The sequence below is a fragment of the Ochlerotatus camptorhynchus genome, unplaced genomic scaffold, assembly GCF_037179485.1.
Source record: "Ochlerotatus camptorhynchus isolate MF236.1 unplaced genomic scaffold, CSIRO-AGI_Acam_v1.1 ptg000105l, whole genome shotgun sequence".
Taxonomy (NCBI): Eukaryota; Metazoa; Arthropoda; class Insecta; order Diptera; family Culicidae; genus Ochlerotatus; species Ochlerotatus camptorhynchus.
In genome coordinates, this window is record NW_027040595.1 from 4,938,353 (window position 1) to 4,958,382 (window position 20,030).

A 20,030-nucleotide genomic window follows, 5' to 3' on the forward strand; every position below is an offset into this window, starting at 1 on the left:
CTGAGGCATAACATCTCTGATCACGCCTTCCTTCGGAAGGGAAGTAAACCCGTTGGCCCCCGGTTCATGAGTTGATGGGTCAATAGGTGGGGTCCAGGTGTGGGAGCTGCCTTCTTGGCGTCGGTAGCATTGATGCTCAGATCGACGGAAAAACAAATCAAGGAAAAAATAAAATAATTACAGTCAACTTTTCGTAATTAAAGTAAATAAATTTCATTTTCAATACTTTACATAAGTACGGATAGTTAATTTCATTAACGTCAATACTACTTAAAAAGGCATTAATTACTTTAAGTACTTTTGATTGCATTTTTACTTCAACGCATCGGTTCTTTGTTTCCCCTCGGCAACTTGCTCAATGCGAATACGAATGCAAGGAGTCTGCCCTAATAAAATTTATATGTTTATTTTGCTTAATGACGCGTTCAGGGTATTATCCAAACCATTTTTGGAATAGTTCAATCATTTGGGTTATCGTATTTTTTTTATTAGGGTGCTTTGGTGAGAAATTCGCAATAAATACAAATAAAAATTATTTGTTTATATTTGCTACATTCGACCTATTCAAAATGTACTGCAGATTATGGTAACCCTTATTTTAGCACTACGAATTTTCTTTGTTCTCGAAGCGAAGAGCAAAATCCTATGCTCTCGAATATGTAGCTGTCAAACTCTTTGTTTACGATCGTTTGCCAGCATAAAACTCTCAGTCAGTGTGGGAAACTTGAAGATTCGTTTGCATCTGGGAAGTAGATTCTGTTGTGCGTTGAGTTTTGTGCAAAATTTTCAAATAAAAACCTTCACCACTGCATCATCAAGGTAAGTGAGATTTCCTTTTGTGGAGTTCGTTACAGTTATTTCATTGGAAAAGCTGTGCAGTTTCCTATTTCGTGTCAGGTTGTGTGATGAGATTTTGTTTTGTTTCTCGATCCCACCCAGCAGCTGATTCCAAACAACAAATACAACACAATTTGTGCGTCTCGAATGCAGGTGCGTTTGGATGGGGAAACGGATCTGGTGGAAACTGTGGACGACTGTGACGAGCCAAATTGCGTCTCTTTCGAATCAGTTTAGAGGAAGCGATGGAAACGGCAGCAGAAGCTGATCCAGACACCTCCGGGGGTTCAGCCAACCTGTTTGAGGAAGAGCTGGTTCAAGTTCAACCCAGATCCACTACGGATGGCGTGGAGAGTGTAGCCCGATCAAGCGAGGAAGTAGAGGTTTTGGAGCAATCGGAAGAAGATTTCTACGTTCCAGCGGATGTAGTTCCCGTAGGGTCGGAACCTCCTGAAGATGTAGCTCAAGAGCAAGGCGCTGCTATGTTCATCAATCAACCGACGATAAATATGGAAATCGATCTGGCCCGAGTTCAACAGCCTAGCTTTATGTCGCCTGTGGTGATTTTGAACAGCAGTTTGATGGTGGAACCCGTTCCGGAAGTGCAAGCGACAATAGAAATTCTGGAGGATGATAGTGAACGAGGCGATGAGGACGAAGGGAGCAGTGCAGCAGCAGCAGTTTCAGCTGCTACAACGGCTGCAATGATGGAAAGTCCGATTGTGCTGATCGAGGATACATTGCGAATGGGAGGACACGGTCAAGAGCCCCAAGCTGGACCGTCTACTTCGAGGAATCTTACGGAAACACCGCGAGGTCGTGAGTATTGTTTTAGTTTTTTTTTCTTTTTGCACGAGGTTCTCAAAAACGTTTGAGTTGTGCTCATTCAAAAGTTCTAGTTATGAAACTAAAAAAAAATCGATCGGCAAAGGTTAACTTGATGGAGTCCTCGGTAGCAAGGGCTCTAACAGTTTTCAGTAGGGCTCAATTTTTGCGTATTCTTGATTCATTTCAATAATTATTCTTTAAAAATGCTTTAGAAAACCCCACAAGTTTATACGTCATTGGAATAGGAGAAGTTAGGGCTTTCATTTTAAATGTTAAACAATTTTGGCGGCCATATTGAATTGTATATTGATATTGGATTTATTGTTAAAAATACGTTTTTCTTACGCTTACCTTCAGCCGATCTTAATTGCTACATCGAAATTTGAACTGCATCTTATAGGAACAAGTCTCAGCTTTCTAATGGCCTGCTTGTTTTTAAAATCGGTAGAAGCTAAGCTCAAAATAAACGCATTTTTAAAAATAAATCCAATATGGCGGCCAAATTAAATATGGCCGCCAAAATTTTTTTAATATGCCAAGCCAAATGAATGCCCTAATTTTTCCCTTTACTATGATGTATACAAATGAGGGGTTTTCTTGAGAATTTTCAAAGATATAATTATTTAAATTAATCATGAAGAGATCAATCAAAGAATCCCAGCAGATCTGTGCTTCAATATGTATACTGGTGTACGTGGATGTAAAAATGAAAATTCCTACATCGCTGCATTTCCTCAGTCAGAAGGGAAATATACACCCAATCCTTTTTTCTGTGGTCTGTAGGTAGGGCAGAGAACTCCTTCGGCCTAATCGCCCATTTTGGGCCTATCGAGTAGAAAACATCCATCCATGATTTCGGCGTTTACGATTCAATTATACGTTTTTTTTTCCTGTGTTGGAGACATAATACCACCGCGACCATAACTTTGATCTATTGTGGTGTATCATCTTTTGATTTTGCCGTAACGCAATGGTAAGATGCTATTTATATTAGCAGCCACCACTACTGTTGTTGGCAATTATCCCAAACAGGTAATGCATTCCTTATGAAATGTATAACTTGATTGGGAGAAGCAGCCCAGATTTCTCAGGGTTCCATATATACGTCGTTTGTGAAATAGTGCAACGCAGTCACACAGCAAATGTTTAGAGCTCTCACTCTCTAGTTTACAAAAACGGCATCTGTCTTCATCAACATTTCCGATAAGTTTAAGGTGATATTTACTAGGACAGTGTCCTGTAATCAAACCAGTATATGTACTCAAATCGTGTTTCGATAAGGTCAGCAGTTTTTGTGTGTGCAAAGCGTTGGGCTCTATGAAACGTTTTGATTGCCGGGCATTTAAGGTATTATTCCAGTTGCACTGTACCTTTATTCTTTCCCAGTTATTGAACTCCATTTTAAGAGCACAAAAAGATAATCCTAAAAATGGTTCAGGTCCAATAAATTGCATTGATGATCCCACTTTAGCCAATTGATCAGCTTTTTCGTTCCCTTCGATTCCGCAATGACCAGGAACCCAGTATAGGTTAACCTTATTACAGTAGGACAAATACTGCAATAGCTTAGTGCATTCCCAAACCAGTTTTGAAGTGCAAGTTTTGGACTTTAGAGCATTCAACGCTGCTTGGCTATCTGAACAAATACATATGTTTGCATTTTTATAATTTCTTTTTAAGCAAATCGTGGCACATTCTAGGATGGCATATATTTCAGCTTGAAATACTGTTGGCCATTTTCCCATCGGCACCGATAGGCTTATCCCAGGACCACTTATTCCAGCCCCATCCATATTATCTTGTTTCGATCCATCCGTATAGAATACTATTGACCCAGGACGAAAAGATGGCTCTCCTGTATTCCAATCATAACGAGTCACTTCAGGAACTTTGAATTGGTGATTGAAGTTGTTACGCTTTAACATCCAGTCTTCATTCATTAAAATTAGTGGACTTATTTGAAACTCTTTTAAAATGCTCCATCAAAGAAATTCATGGACCGTTTGGGCCTCAGAGCACTTTTCATTGCATCCATTTGAATAAATTGATGTAAAGGGAGAATATTGAGTAGAGCATCTAATGCCTTCGAAGGAGTACTACGCATTGCTCCAGTAATGGAAAGAGTAGCAAGTCTTTGTAACTTGTTCAATTTAACTTGTGCCGTTTGTTGTCTGGTTTTCTGCCACCAGATTAGTGATGCATAAGTGATTCTGGGTTTAACAATAGCCGAGTAGATCCAATGTATCATCTTCGGCTTTAGACCCCATTTTTTACCAAATGATCTTTTACAGACCCAAAAAGCATTTGTTGTTTTTTTCTATTTGTTGTTTCATGTGTCTGTTCCAGCAGAGTTTACTATCTAGGATTACTCCCAAATACTTATCTTCTGACGACAGTGATAATTTAACATCTCCTAGTTTAAGATCAGTGGTAGAGACTCTACGTCTTTTGGTAAAGGGTACAATTGATGTTTTCGTAGGATTTATGTTCAGTCCTTCTTGTGTGCACCATGATAGTGTAAATTTTAATGCTTTTTGCATTCTATCAAATACAATTTTATCAAATTTTCCGCGAACTATAATAACAATGTCGTCAGCAAATCCGATTACTTCAGATCCTTGATGCTTTAACTTTAACACTCCGAACACGATGCCTCCGAAAAACGTGTAACGCCAAGTTTGCAATGGCACAACTTAGCCATTTCTTAATGAATTTCAAAAAATGTGGTACCTTTAGAATTCGTAGGGTTTCTACATGATTTTGATTGCAAAAAACTTGAAAATAGAGTCGTCTACTTTTTTAAAAAGCGAAAAGAGTTGTTACACGTTTTTTTGAAAGGTGTGTGCATGATCTAGAACATCTTTTTAAAAATGGTCAATCCTCGAAAGTTATCCTAGAGTTCTACGGTTTTTTTCGACAACATGTGGAACTGCGATATAAGAAATATTTTGGGGTCATGACATAAACATGGACCCAAATGGCCATGGGGCCATCCTCTGGTAAGTCCAGAACATCCATAAAAGAGGTTAATCAATTAAACTGATCCTAGAGCTCCGAAGTTTTTTTTCCAATAACATTAGGAACTGTGATATAAGAATGAATTTGTGATCGTGACTTAAACATGATAGAAAGCCATGGGACCGTCGTCCGGAAGATCAACAACATCCGTAAAATGGTCACTCCATAGAATTGAGAGGTGGAAGAATTACTATGACGAGCACCTCAACGGTGATGCAGCAGAAAACGAAGGTGGCACGGCAATAGACCTTGCAGCCCGTGCAGAAGACGTCAGGATACTGGCCCCTGATCTTCAAGAAGTTGAGGAGGAGATCGGTCGACTGGTGAACAACAAAGCAACTGGTGTAGATCAACAACCAAGTAAGCTATTAAAATACGGTGGTGAAGCACTGGCTAGAGCGCTGCACTGGGTAATTGCCAAGATTTGGGAGGAGGGAATATTACCGGAGGAGTGAAGCAAGGTGTTGTATGCCCAATCTACAGAAAGGGGGACAAGTTGAATTGCTGCAACTACCGTGCGATCACACTGCTGAGCGCCGCTTACAAGGTACTCTCCCAAATTATACGCCGCCGCCTGTCACCATTTGCAAGAGATTTCTTGGGCAATACCAGCAGGGATTCATGTGTTTATATTCGCGATTCGGCAGGTTCTGCAGAAATGCCACAAATACAACTTGCTTACACATCATTTGTTCATCGATTTCAAATCCGCATACGACACAATCGATCGTGATCAGCTATGGCAGATTATGCACGAGTAAGGATTTCCAGATAAACTGACGCGATTGGTCAAGGCAACGATGGATCGAGTGATGTGCATTGTTCGAGTATCGGGGACACTCTCGAGTCCCTTTGATCTCGAAGGGGGTTACGGCAAGGTGATGGACTTTCGTGTCTGCTATTCAACATTGCGTTAGAATGTGTGATCAGAAAAGCAAGGATAAACACGAGTGGCATGATTTTCAGGAAGTCCATCCAGCTTCTTGGCTTCGCCGATGACATCGACATCATGGCATGGAACTTTGAGACGAAGGCGGAAACGTACATCAGACCGAAGGCGGAAGCTAGGTGGATTGGACTTGCCATCAACGCATTAAACACAAAATACATGAAAGGAAGAGGTTCTAGGGAATACAATGTTAGCCTCCCACCCCGAGTTCAGATTGACAGTGACGAAATCGAGGTGGTAGATGAGTTCGTGTATTTGGGCTCACTGGTCGAAAATGATACCAGCAGAGAATTTCAAAGACGCATTATGGCAGGGAATCGTGCCTACTTTGGACTCCGGAGGACGCTCCGGTCGAATAAAATTCGCCACGAAGTTGACTATCTAAAAGACGCTGATTAGACCGGTGGTCGTCTACAGCCACGAGACTGTGACTATGCTCGTGGAGGACAAACGTGCTCTTGGATGACGGAACGTGGAGGAGTCGAATGAACCAAGAATTGCACCAGCTGTTGGGATAACCATCCATCGTTCACATTGCAAAAATTGGGCGACTACGGTAGGCTGGGCATGTCGTAAGAATGTCGCACGACGACGCAGTGAAAATGCCCCAACAAGAACAAGAAGAAGAGGCGCGCAGCGGGCAAGGTGGATCGACCAAGTAGAAGGCTACCTGCGGACCCTTCGCAGACTACGAGGCTGGCGAAGTCTGGCCATGTGGATAGTAGAGTGGATACGACTTCTTCGGACAGCAGAGGACAACAAGGCCTTAGCCCGATTGCAAGTCATAAAATTGATCCAAGAACGAAAAACCGTGGACCTATGATATTAGAATGAATTTGGAGTTTTAACATAAACATGGAACCGAATGACCATGGGACAGTCCTCCGGAAGATCCGTAAAAATGGTCCATCCATGATACTGTTTCTAGAGCTCCGTAGTTTTGTCGAAAACACTTCTAACTGTGATATATGAAAGAATTTAAGGTCGAGACATCAACATGAACCTGGATGGCCACTGGAACGTCCTCCAGAAGATCCTGATCATCCGTAAAAGTGGATCATCGATGAAACAGTGAAAAAAAACCGTGGTTTTTTTCTTCGAAAACTCTTGGAATTGCGATTTAAGGTAGAATTTAGGGTCGTGACATAAACATGGATCCAGATGGCCATAAGACTGACCACCAAAAGATCCGGAACATCCGTAAATTTATCATACTGTGAAACTGATCCTAGAGCTCTGCAGTTCTTTTTTAAACACTGTGATATAAGAAACCTCTGGATCACTTTTACGGATGTTCCGTATCTTCCGGAGGACGGTCCTATGGCCATCCAGGGCCGTGATTTTTAAACTTTATTAAGGAGATTGTGGGCTGGTTCGTCTCCGGTACGTGTTTATGTCATGACCCAGAATTCTTTCTTAAATCGCAGTTCCACATGCTTTCGAAAAAACCGTAGAACTCTAGGATCAGTTTCTAGGATTGACCATTTTTAAAGATTTTCTAGATCTTGCGGAGGATGGTCCCATGGCCTTCTAGGTACACGTTTATATCACGATCCCAAATTCATTCTATCATCTCAGTTCTTAGTGTTTTTTTTTTTTCAAAAACTGCGGAGCTCTAGGATCATTTTCATTGATTGACCAGTTTCACGGATGTTCCGGATCTTCCGGAGGATGGTCCTATGGACATCCAGGTTCATGTTTATGTCACAACCCCAAATAGTTTCTATCATCACAGTTCCTACTGTTAAAAAAAAACGCGGAGCTCTAGGATCAGAAGAGTGGATTTACCACTTTTACGGATGTTCCGGATCTTCCGGAGGACGGTCTCATGGCCATCAAGGTCCATAACCCAAATTCATTCTTATATCACAGATCCTAATGTTAAAAAACGCGTAGCTCTAGGGTCAGTTTCATGGATTGATCACTTTTACGGATGTTCCGGATCTTCCGGAGGATGGTCCTATGGACATCCAGGTTCATGTTTATGTCACAAGCCCAAATTCTTTCTATCATCACAGTTCCTAATGTTTATAAAAAAAAACGCGGAGCTCTAGGATCAGGATCGTGGATTTACTACTTTTACGGATGTTCCGGATCTTCCGGAGGACGGTCCCATGGCCATCTGGGTCCATGACCCAAATTCATTCTTATATCACAGATCCTAATGTTAAAAAAAACGGAGCTCTAGGATCAGTTTCATCGATGGTCCACTTTTACGGATGTTCCGGATCTTCCGAAGGACGGTCCCATGGCCATCCAGTTACAGGTTTATGTCACGACCCCAAATATTTTTTTGTATCACAGTTCCTAATGTTTTCAAAAAAACCGCAGAGCTCTAGGATCTGGATCATGGATTGACCATTTTTACGGAAGTTCCGGATTTTTCGAGAACCGTTCCGTTGTCTCCAGGATCCATAGATAGGAACCATGACTGTATTCTGGCTAATTGTGAACATTTGTGCCCATTAATCTAAATTACAGATCTTGCGCCACTTGCAAAACCCTACAAACACACCTTTCAAAAAAACGTGTAACAACTCTTTTCGCTTTTTAAAAAAGTAGACGACTCTATTTTCAAGTTTTTTGCAATCAAAATCATGTAGAAACCCTACGAATTCTAAAGGTACCACATTTTTTGAAATTCATTAAGAAATGGCTAAGTTGTGCCATTGCAAACTTGCCGTTACACGTTTTTCGGAGGCTTCGTAGTCGGCGTAAAGTTTTTTACCCACCGTATTCGGAGTGTTAAAAGAAGATCATCAACTACCAGAGACCACAGAAGTGGAGAAAGAACTCCTCCTTGAGGACAGCCTTTTACAGCTGTTACTTTTACTAGTGCATCTCCAAGATTAGCTGATATTTCTCTTTTGGATAGCATCTCCACAATCCATTTAATTATGTTTTCATTAAAGCCACGATTTCTCATGGCGTTTATCATTGACGAAAAAGACTCATTGTCAAATGCACCTTCAATATCCAGAAACGCTGCTAATAGAATTTCCTTTGCTGTGAAGGTTTTTTTTTCTATTTTAGTAACTAGCATATGAAGAGCTGTTATGGTGGATTTGCCTGACTGATAGGCGAATTGGGCTCTACATAGTGGGTTACCACGAAGAACATCTGATTTGACATATTCATCTATAAGTTTTTCTATTAACTTCAAAAATATTGATGAAAGACTTATTGGTCTAAATGATTTCGGTGAAGTTTTGTCTTTTTTGTTTGCCTTAGGTATGAACACCACCCGGACTTGCCTCCATATTTTTGGTATGTATCCTAGAAGAAAGCTCGAGTTGAAGAGCTTGATTAAAATAGGAATTATTTAAGTTTTGCACTTTTGGATATGTGCTGGAAAAATTCCATCTACACCTGGGGATTTGAATGGGCTGAAAGAGTCTATTGCCCATTCAATTCTAGAGTCTGTAAATAGAATGTTTGCTAGATTGACAGCCTCCTTGTTGAACACTACTAGTTCACAAGAGTTATTCATTCTAGTAGTACCATTTTGTTCTTCACATCTTAGAGATGTATCTTGTATGCAGTCAGTAGTAGGACTAGACCCTGGAATTTCCAAAGTTTCTGTTGCATTTATAGTAAAAGAGCCATCAGCTTTTTTAAGAGCTCCCAGGCCGGTAGAATGGTCCTTTAATAGAACTTTATGAAGCCTTGCAGTTTCAGGAGTGCTTTCTATGTTTTCACACATGTGCCTCCAGTCTTTTCGCTTGGATCTTCTTATTTCTCTGTTATACTCACTTAGAGCCTCTTTATACTGAGACCAGTTTGCTGTGCATTTGGCAGAATTGAATAGTTTCCTAGCCCTTTTCCTTAGTTTTTCTAATCTATCATTCCACCATGGCACATTTCTGTTAGTCGTGCGAACCTTTGCAGAGGAACTAATATTATAAGCCTGATTTATATTGCTTATTAAGCAATTAGCAGCTTTTTCTAGCTTAGAAATTGAATCAAAATCCTGTAAAATAGGCTCATTTTGACTCTGAAGACTGAAGCTGTATAGCTCCCAATTTGTTTTACGAGGATCTCTGTAAGTTTCCTTTAATACATCATTAACCGTGAATTCAAACATAATTTGCATATGATCAGATAACGAAATTTCATCCGATAAATGCCAATTTATTATACGATCTGAGATTGTTGGACTGCAAATTATACGTTTGGTACGATACTTCAGGAGTGGAGACCCCTCTCTGGCCTACCACTGTTTGAGCTATCCGAGCAAAAGGATGAGCTAGAGGCAAATGGTGTCCTGCCATCAGACGTGAAAATATTTTCACAAACGGAGATAGGACCAGAAGAAAGTGTTCTCTATCTGCTATACTTCACAAAGGGTTCGGTTAAACTGCTGGAGCTGTAGCGTATCAAAGCTCTGGTTAATGTGATTGTGGAATGGAGATTTTTCTACAGGAGACTTACAGATGAGGTACAATGTCACCGTTGCCAGCGATTTGGACATGCGATGCAGAACTACTTTGTCACCCACACGAAGCCAAATCCGCTGTGCTAACTGTAGCGGTAATCATACAGCCAACTTTCGAGAATGCCCTAGCCGCAAGGTTCTTTAATTTTGAAAAAAATATCGTTTTTTATACATCATCTGAAAGAGCTTCGTTTTCTGAGCACAGCGATATTTTTTTCAAACTTACACACTTTCATCTCGATTTTTAAATCAAGATTTAAAGCAAAATAATGACTTCACTGTTTGACACTAAACTAACAAACTGACAGCACGCTCCCATACAAAGTGACACCGAGGGGCGCAAATAAGGTGATTTTTGCAAATGTAATCGTACTTATTTGAAATAGTTCCAGTGTACTAAAATTGATGAAATTTTGGGTTTGGGTTCCATTTTTAATGCAGATTACGAATATGTATTTTCCTCAATACCCTTAAAGAACCCAATCAAACCGGCCACCACCGTTGACATCTGTACACAAACCTCACGACAACAACTCGAACGCCGCTAGAGGTTTTATCTATTCCCAAGTTCTACAAGGCATGAGCACGCAGACAGGTGAAATAAAACATTCTGATTTGTTTACGGCTACTGAATTTCTGTGTTTGGCAACGGATTTGTTCAAGTGTCTGTAACGCTGTCGCACGTCGCCCGAAGCAGCAAAAAATTCTGGCCCTATCAGAGCTAATAATCAAGTAGGTTTATAATGTCTAGTTTAACTTATTACAACAGCGCAACATAGACGTAGCAGTCGTTAAATAAACTTGGTTGCGCCCTAACAACTCTTGTTCAAGAGGTGAGTCTGACAGAGAAGGAGGAGTTCTACCAACAATCAATACGAAACTAACGATTTTAAATTGGCTCACTACTTGACTAGCCTATTGGTCCCAAGCAAATAGATTAACGTACCCCATTCTAGGAGAAATTCTAGTACTACAATATGTTTGTTTTGATTCGCTTTAAAAGTATGACAGATAAAATGAGGGGTTCGAGGATTTTCCTTTGTTTAGAGGGGTACATCGAATAGCTTGGGACCGAAGATAGTACCAGAGCTGAGCCAAAAAGTTGAGCACGTTTCTTCGGGACCTTTTGGTCTTAGAGTTACCTCTACGGTTCTACTAGCTGTGCGTAAAGGTGTCAAGTTCAGTCAACTCAACATTACTACCAATTGAAGCTGCAGGTATCTCTATTTCCGTGGAGGATCACCAGCTTCACATTATAGATGCTTACTTTCTGGAGGTAGGCGGTGTCAATGATCATACCACGGAACAGAAGTGGAACTTCGGATCAGCAAGTGGCTCCACTTTTTATTGGCGAACACTAGCGCACCTAGCGGTAGAAGACATCTTTTGCCTGCAGTTAAGATATGCAGCATGCTACGATAGTGTGAGTGCGCATCGCTTGCTTACCACTTTTTGATTCACCGATTTGTTTGCACTTCCCCTTTTGTTCTGCGGTTACAGTTTGTGCAATCGAACCGATCCTTTCTTCATGGTCGGCGACTTCAACGCTAGGCTTCGCTTCTGGAACTGCTCAAAAAGCAACAAAGTTGGCAATCTACTGTACCATGTAGCGGCTCGTTCTGGATTATACATCCATTACCCAGATACCCCAACATTCCATCCATTTGGTCGTGGAAGCCCTTTCACTCTAGATTTTGTGCTGTCCAACAATTTGTTCAACATGACAAAACCTGTGGCCTTCAATGAACTGTCATCAAATCATCTGCCGGTTACTTCCGAAGTTAGTCAAACGGGATCTCCTGAACCACACACTAACACCAACCGGTGGAAACTAACGATTTTAAATTGGCTCACTACTTGACTAGCCTATTGGTACCAAGCAAACGATTAACGTACCCCGTTCTAATCAAAATTCTATACTACGCTATGTTTGTTTTGATTCGCTATGAAAGCTTGACAGATAAAATGAGGGGTTCGTGGATTTTCAAATGTTTCGAGGGGTGTATCGATTAGCTTGGGATCGAAGATAGTACTAGAGCTGCAATAAGCTGGATTACCGAGGTGAAGCAGTCGGTTAAGTTGTGTGAGTAAAACCCCTGTATGATACAAGCAATTAGTGACGTCACTAATTGCATTTACGTTGATTTTTTGGATTACTAATACAACCATATTTCACGATCTGCTTCACCTCTCTTTGTACCTCATTGCTAGAGCTGAAGCCAAAAAGTTGAGCACGTTTCTTCGGGACCTGCTGGTCTAACGTTTTAGTTTGAAGCGAACCCTCACCCGGGTTGCAACCTAAGAGCTGTCAAACTGATTGTTTGAACGCCAGTTACCAACCTAGGTTCACCACCAAGCAACCTGAAAAACGACTAGGTTCGATCCCGAATTTTTTTCGAGGTTCATCAGTTTCACGCATACATTCAAAACTTATGGTATGGGTAAAAGTCAGACAGAAAATATTGAATTGTTATGAACTTTTATATCAATATTTACCTTGCGATAAAATTCGGGTCTTTTCGGCCCAAATGCGCTATTCAAATGACTGTATCTCTGAAGCCAAAAGCTCGATGATCTTGAAATTTGGTGACTTTTCCAAACTTCTGGGAAAGTTTCAAGAGTTTTTGAGCACGTACAGTGACTAAGAAATAAAAAAAAATCACTCGTCCGGCTTCTGGGTCTTTTAAAATCCAATATTGTTTCCGCAATAAAATTCACAATTTGAGTGCGATTTTCAGTATAACTGCAGCAAGAGAAGTGCGAGTCATCTAACTGTACAAACCTCTTTTTGCCATTTAAGCGGTCAGAATTCCATTTGGTCATCATGAATCAACTACAAACCGGAGTGGTTCCGGGAGAATGGAAACCGGCTGTTCTGCGAAGATTTTTTTGAGAAAATATGATGCTGCGCCATGTGCCATATGAGCCATATGAGACATCGCTTACTCCGGGAGAAGTAGTCTCCAGAAGATCCAGAACACCCGTAAAATTGGTCCAATCATAAAAATCAATCTAAATCCTCGCGATTTTTTTTTTCAAATTTCGTTTACTTTACTTGAATAGTTACATACGATGTGTAAACATTATTTGGACTAAAGAGCCTTAATTTATAAAGAGACGATATGTCCAAATTGAAACAATCAATTATCTGTCAAAGTCATAGGAAAAGTTATTCCAATCGAGCAGAAGACCTGTCAAATGGATAAGATGTCGCCTCTTTACCCAATTCAGTCTCTTTAATTTGGACCATCCATGGCCTCACGCTGGTCCTTTAGAAAAGCCGGGACATCCGTTAACAGCCAGAAGCCCAAGACTGCAAACAGCATATCGATTCATGTTAGCATGGTTGGTTCATGGGATTGTGATGATCTATTTTTGTAATTTAGCCACCATTCGATATATATATATAGGGTAAATTATGGCTTCGGCACCCATTGACTGTTTTCGGCAACCGAAATTGAAACGTTTATTTCACTGTATTTTCCCATCAAAACTCTTCGCTGAATGTATTAAGCCGATTCCTTACCTTTTCAGCTTAAATCTAATTACATTTTTACGACTGTGAATTTCTGTTATACCAGTTCAAATGGAAAGGGTGCCGAAGAAAAAGAGACTGCCGACAATAGTCACTCTCACCTGAGAAGTTTGGAGCGTTGTAAAAACATGTTCAACCCGTTTTGATCAATTCTGTCGATTGGAATTGGTAGAACAGCAAGCAGCAGATAAATGTCAACAAACAAACCTGTCATGTATGTGTGTGACGCTGAGAAATCGCTAATAGGAGTTCGGACGCTGCTTAGATTGACGAGAATACGTAAATTCCCCTATATAGCAATGTACTTTCAAATGAAATAGAAATTTACCTGGTTGGACCTGCATTTGGTCAACCGGATCGGAAAAACCGAATCGATTCATGTTGGCACGGTTGGTTCTCAGCAATGCGTCCATCAAATTTTGAAATTGTGCCCTAATTTAAAAGGTATTGGCTTTTCAGCAAAACCGATAGGAAATCGATTGAACTTGTAGTTGGCCAGCCGGACCGGGAATACTAGTGAGAGGATTATGGTCTGAAGATTCCTGGAAAACCCCGTGTACGGTCAATTCTTGAAAGCCAGCCTAGAGATAAGAGATTTTTTGTAATTTGCATAGAATATTGAGCATAGATGAAATATGCAATCCTCATACCGATGCTGTTACTGGGTGCCAGGCAAACGAATCTCCAGATATCCGGAATCACCAGGCAACGGTCAATTCCTGAAAGTCATCCTAGAAATACACAATTTTTTTTCTAAATTGCATAGAATCTTGAGCATAGCTATAACATGTAATCCTCAGACTGTCTGAAAACGGTTTTATGAATATCCCGAATTACCGCAAGTAATGTCAATTTTTAATTGTGGTACGCGACATATGCTGTTTTGTTGAACTGCATACAATTTTGAGCAAAGACGAAATATGCTATTTCAATACCGATTCTGCTGCTTACTGTCCTTATTACTCAAGGATATGTAATCATCCTGTTGGATTATGTCTCCTTCATGGTCATAAATTAGTGTTAATCAGCTTGGCAGCGGACTCAATCAGCAGCGAGCAATAGAATGCCCAGTGCATATATAAACTTAAGAGATGAACTAGCCTATGGCTAAAAATCTCTTTAATAAAGAAAAAAAATATATAAACTGAAAACTGATGTTAAAGAATCCCTTGGCAGCTAGCTGTCATTGCCTTTTTGACTTTTCTATTTCAAGTCACACATACACATGTACGCAACATTTCAGTTCACCGCGAGAGTGATAGTTTGAAGAAACTAACCCAGTTTCGAACCTGGTTCACCAAACTAAAACGGCATTAGAGTTACCTCTATGGTGATACGCTGTACGCTACACCAACTGAAAAAGCAAAACTGCTTACCGAAAACTTTGCAAAATCACACAATAACCAAATGACTAGCGATCCGGCTACCGTTGAAGCTGTGGAGACATCCATATTTTTTTTTCTTTGTGATTGTCTTTACAGACGGCTAATACCATAGTTTGGTCCATCTCGCAATCCATATTTCTTAAAGGATCGAACTTTTCAAGTGTTGGTCAATGGGTGCACATCTGACCGGATGAGCGTTCCTTACGGAGTTCTTCCCCAAGTAGCACAATTATGCCCAAAAAGTAGCTGCAACTTGTTTATAACTGAAATAAGTCGTATAGAAGTTTCCAACACCAATTTATAACAAGGGTGCTACTAGGGTCAGGGTTCTGTATTGAGTTCATCTCTGTAGAACATCTTCTCAACTGACCTCATCAGAGTGAACGGTGTTCACTACTACTTTTTCGTGGATGACACCGGATTCTTACCCTCACTCACATCGTGATACCAACATAGTTGTTGTGAAATTGCAGCAAGCGCAGGACGCGATCCAGGAGTACCAGGAATAGTGGAAGAGTTTAGGCAGGGCAAGTCAATTGACTTGATCAACTCACTTGAATTGATAAAAAAGTTGAACCAGGCTCAACTTTTCAAGCCAATTAAATTCAACTGAGTTGATCATTTGACTTGCCTAGTCTAAACCCAGCTTTAAGCAAATCCTACCAAGTCTCAGGTAATTTTCTTCACTCGTAGGCGTAGCATCCAGAAATACGACAAACGTACTAAAACACTTTATCCGTTCGTGAATCGATTCTCGCGCTTCGATCCCATCACTAAGCTTCTGCTATACAAAACCATATTCCGGCCTACGGTTGCATATGGATTTCCTGCTAGGTGCTAAAAGCCACCGCAACAAAATATAAATCAAGCAAAAGCGATTACTGAAGATGATGCTGAACTTGGATCATTTCCACCCTACCGAGGATGTTCACAGGCTCTCTGGTGTCGAGAGAATAGACGATTGGCTCCTGCGACTGATACCTAAATTCCACATGAGTTGTTTGTTGTCTTCAAACCCCCTTCTTGATATTAAAATTATGCTTCGTCTTTTTTTCTAAATAAAATTTTTCCTTCCATGCTTATTTTTGTAACTTGTTCATGAGTATACAATAGACCAACACAATCCCCATGTTCTGCGAGTCAGTGCATTTGATTTTCACGGAGAGTCGACCTCACCGGTGACAGAGAGTCACGTGACTCGCAGAATAAGGGAGTGTAATTGTAATTCATAAAATTGAAATAAATAAATAAATAATGATAATCTTAAAAACTTCAGGTGAATATTAGGTAGGTAGATAAGGTGACGATAGTATAGACCTACACTCAAAAAATTCCACACATTCTTATTGACGAATTTCCATGTGAAATTCCACATGATTTTTAAGTGACCACACATAAACAGAATGCACTCAGAAGTACACATGAAATTTATGAGTCAAATTAATTAGTATGTGTGGTCACACATGGCTTTTATGTGTACACATATTAAGTATGTGTCCGACACATAGATATCATTTGTTGATCACATTGCAAAAATTCAAGTGTAGGACACATAAAAACAATCTTTGAAATTTTATTAGTGTACCTTACTTTCCTATATTTCTTAGGGTTATACCCCATCCGGCATATAGTGAACGACGTTGGCCTAAAGTATGCACTACATACTATATTATCTTCCTAATTGTAGGTAAACGGCGACGGACGTTGACCCCTCAGAAACCAGCAGCTCCACCGTCGTCCAGTGCCGCCGATCAGCAGTACGAGGATGACGATGACGGAACGATCTGTTCCATTTGCTTGGACAGCTGGACCTTGACCGGCGAACATCGGTTGGTATCGCTGAAATGTGGTCACCTCTTCGGATACATGTGCATCAAACGCTGGCTTCAGGACAATCCGATGCAGAGCCGTTCCTGTGCGACGTGTAAAACCAAGGCACACCTCAGAGATATTCGGCATCTGTATGCCAAGGCGGTCAAAGCGTTGGACAATTCCGAAGAAATGCGGCTGAGGCATCAGGTGGAAGAGGAAAAAATGAAAGTAAGTAAGTTAGCCGTTGAGCTGCAGGTGGCCAGTATGGAGCTAGAACTGCAGAGGACGCTAGCAAACGAATTGCGGCTAAAGCTGAAAGATTACGAACAACGAGGAGAGCTGAGAACGAACGCTTCCCTGATGGGAGAAGTTACGAGTGTCGCTAAAGCGTTACGGAACTACAAAATTGCGTTGGATAAGACAATGGACCTATGTCGGGAGCCAGGTTGCCGGGTAATGGCATACGGCAGCAAAAGACACCACCTGTTGATCTCACAGAAATCTACCCAGAATCTGTTTCCCGGCTATTCGATCAAGTTCATCGACATACCAGCATTCCAGCATTCGTCGGTGCTTCACATTTCCGGTAAGATGATACGAGATATCAGTATTGACGTCGAGGACGAACTATTTACGGCTGCCACCAGCGAACGGTGCGTGAAGCTGTTTTCGTTTAACAGTCGATCGGTTGTTACTTTCATGCCCTCCGATGCGAACGTGTGGTCCTGTGCCTTCGATCGGGAGAGAAGCAAATTCCTGTACCTAGGCACCCAATCTGGCGCGGTGTACGTATATGACATCCGAAACAGCAGTCACTACGTGGAAGAGTTCCGAACAGAGGGCGATTGCTCTCCTATAATCAACATCTGCCCGGTGTCATCAAGTAGTTCCATTCCCTTCGGTGGCTTCCTCGTGTGTAAGTTGACATCTTGCTGGTTCTTCGAGTACACCGCGGCCCAGAGGGTCGAATCCACTCGATTGAACGTAGATGGTCCGTTTACTGCCATGAACTATTCCGAAAAGACTGGCTACATTATGCTGACCACCCGACCGAGCAGTCGCCATTCGAGAGCACGCTACATCCTTGCCAGCCTGGTTAAACTGGACTCCATATGTGCGCTGCATATTGTTCATACCATCGCGGGTTCTTCGGTTGAGCCCAACATGGTTCGTAGTGCTCAAATCAGCTTAGACAAGAACAACACTGTGATGGCGGCATACCTGCAGGACGACCGCCAGCTTGCGACCTGGAGTGCTAGCAAGGACAACGAACGCCTGCAAAGTCTTCCGGTGTCCGATGTCCTGTGGGATCTGTGTCCAATCTACGAATCGAACCAGATCTTCCTGGCAGCACTGTCGGACAGCAAGTGCCGAGTGTACAGGGCCTATTCTGATTAGTAGTGGTTAGGATGAGACGCGGCGACGGGCGCATGTAAGTACAATAAAACGATTGTGTTGTTGAGTTTAATGATACGGGGAGCGCAAAATGGTGAACTTTCGAAAGGTTTCCCGTTTGGTTCGCCTGTTATTGTCCGTGTCCGTGCGTATTAACTGTATAATATAGTCTTCACGAAATAAAATGTACCAAATCCACGATGACCACTGTTGCTAGGTTAGTTGAGTGATTTTTTTTAAATGATAAACTGCATTCGTACAAATAAAAGCCATCAATACGAGTACGTGCTTATACGGTGTAGGATTTGATTGGATGACAGCTTTGATGGGATTCTCGAAGGTCTACCTACCACCTCACATTTGCCGTATTTTCTCTTCATCAGTTATTTATTTATTTTTTAACCTCTTCATCGGATTTTGGTTGTTAAATGAGGATTTCTGGGGAAAAGCATATTTGATAAATATTTGCGCAAATAGACATATGTTTTCGAAATAAGGTAGAAGAACACAAGAAATAGAATAACATAAAAAAGCAAATAATAATAATAATAATACAAGGTCTGCAGCATACAATTAATGTCATCCTACTGCATGGAGTTGTCCGTGGATCAGTCAAGTCGAAGTCATCATCGCAGAGTTGATCGGGAACAAGCAATCGACAAAAGTTTGAGATTCGCTGCTTTATGAGATAACTTATGGATGCTTTATATTCGATATAATAGTTCTTACTTTCACCTCGCATCTTCAAGACCACTATTTTCAGTTCTCAACAAAATAGGGTAGAGAACTACTTCGGCCTAATCGCCCATTTTGGGCCTATCGAGCAGAAAACTTCAAGTAAATCCATGATTTCAGAATTAACAAGTCAATTATGCGTTTGGTACGATACTTTAGTCAATAAGCTACCGAACGAAGTCAATGAGAACGCGTGATATGAAGGTTTGCACCCATTATTCCCAAAAACAAAAGAAGCGCTCCTACCGAATCATTTTTTATCTTCATCCGATAGGCCGAAGTGAATTCATTGGCGTTTCAATGGCGTTTCAATGCGTTAGGCTAACTTTAGAATCAGTAGGCCGAGTTCGGCGTCAAGAAGCAGTGTTAGACTTTTGACAATATCTCAACGATTGGTTTCTCTTTGTCAAATATTACGGTACATACGGAAAGGTAACTAAACATTCCGTTTGGTGCTAAACTGCGTTAGATTAAGAAATATTAAGTGCGGGTTGTGCTTAATAGGCCGAAAATGGGGTATTTAACCCTACTGATGTGATGCAGTAAACATTGGGAAGAAATGTTGAACACGAAGTCACAATAGTTTGCGAGAGATGATGTGCTATGAAAAACTCAAAATGCAGAGCAAATCAACAATTATGACGATGATATGAGAAGTCTATCTGGTATCACATTGCAAGTCAGAGGCATTTTTGTAGTATCTCGTTTTTGCTGGCAACACTTGTTTTCCCTAATGGGTCTTCCTTAGCTCAGTCGGTTAAGGCGCAGCTACAAAGCAAGACCATGCTGGAGGTGGCTGGGTTCGATTCCCGGTCCGGTCTAGGGATTTTTCGGATTGGAAAATTTCTCGACTTCCCTGGACATAGAGTAATTGCCACTGAATTATACTAATGGGCTGTTCATAAACTACGTAAACATTTTTTTTTGGGTTTCTTGATCCCCCTTCCCCTGCGTAGACAATTGTCCATACATTTTTTTTTTAAATTTGTATGGGCCGTGGATAATTGTCAACCCCCCCCCCCCCTCCTAAACTGTCTATGTAGTTTATGAACAGCCCCTAATGCAAAAATGGTACAGGTATCGAAAGCTTCTAATTAATAA

General features: G+C 41.0%; 1 protein-coding gene across 4 annotated transcripts; it reads left to right on the forward strand.

Annotated features, from left to right (window-relative positions):
* The first annotated feature begins 705 nt into the window (after nucleotides 1-705).
* On the forward strand, nucleotides 706-18,488 carry mus302 (mutagen-sensitive 302). 4 transcript variants are annotated; one of them, XM_065219546.1, is made up of 3 exons: nucleotides 706-823; nucleotides 943-1,656; nucleotides 16,675-18,488. In XM_065219546.1, the coding sequence occupies exons 2-3, from the start codon at nucleotides 1,083-1,085 to the stop codon at nucleotides 18,195-18,197; spliced, it is 2,097 nt and encodes a 698-aa protein (XP_065075618.1). In that variant the 5' UTR covers nucleotides 706-823; nucleotides 943-1,082; the 3' UTR covers nucleotides 18,198-18,488. The 4 variants fall into 4 exon arrangements, with proteins under 4 accessions (XP_065075618.1, XP_065075617.1, XP_065075616.1 ...); XM_065219545.1 differs by having other exon boundaries at nucleotides 706-819; nucleotides 940-1,656; XM_065219544.1 differs by having other exon boundaries at nucleotides 706-819.
* Nucleotides 18,489-20,030: the final 1,542 nt, after the last annotated feature.

What these genes read in the sequence shown, in the direction of transcription:
- mus302 (XM_065219546.1), top strand. Translation starts at nt 1,083, where the DNA reads ATGGAAACGGCAGCAGAAGCTGATCCAGACACCTCCGGGGGTTCAGCC. An exon ending in TACGGAAACACCGCGAGGTC is followed by an intron (nt 1,657 to 16,674) that starts GTGAGTATTGTT and finishes TCCTAATTGTAG; the next exon opens with GTAAACGGCGACGGACGTTG.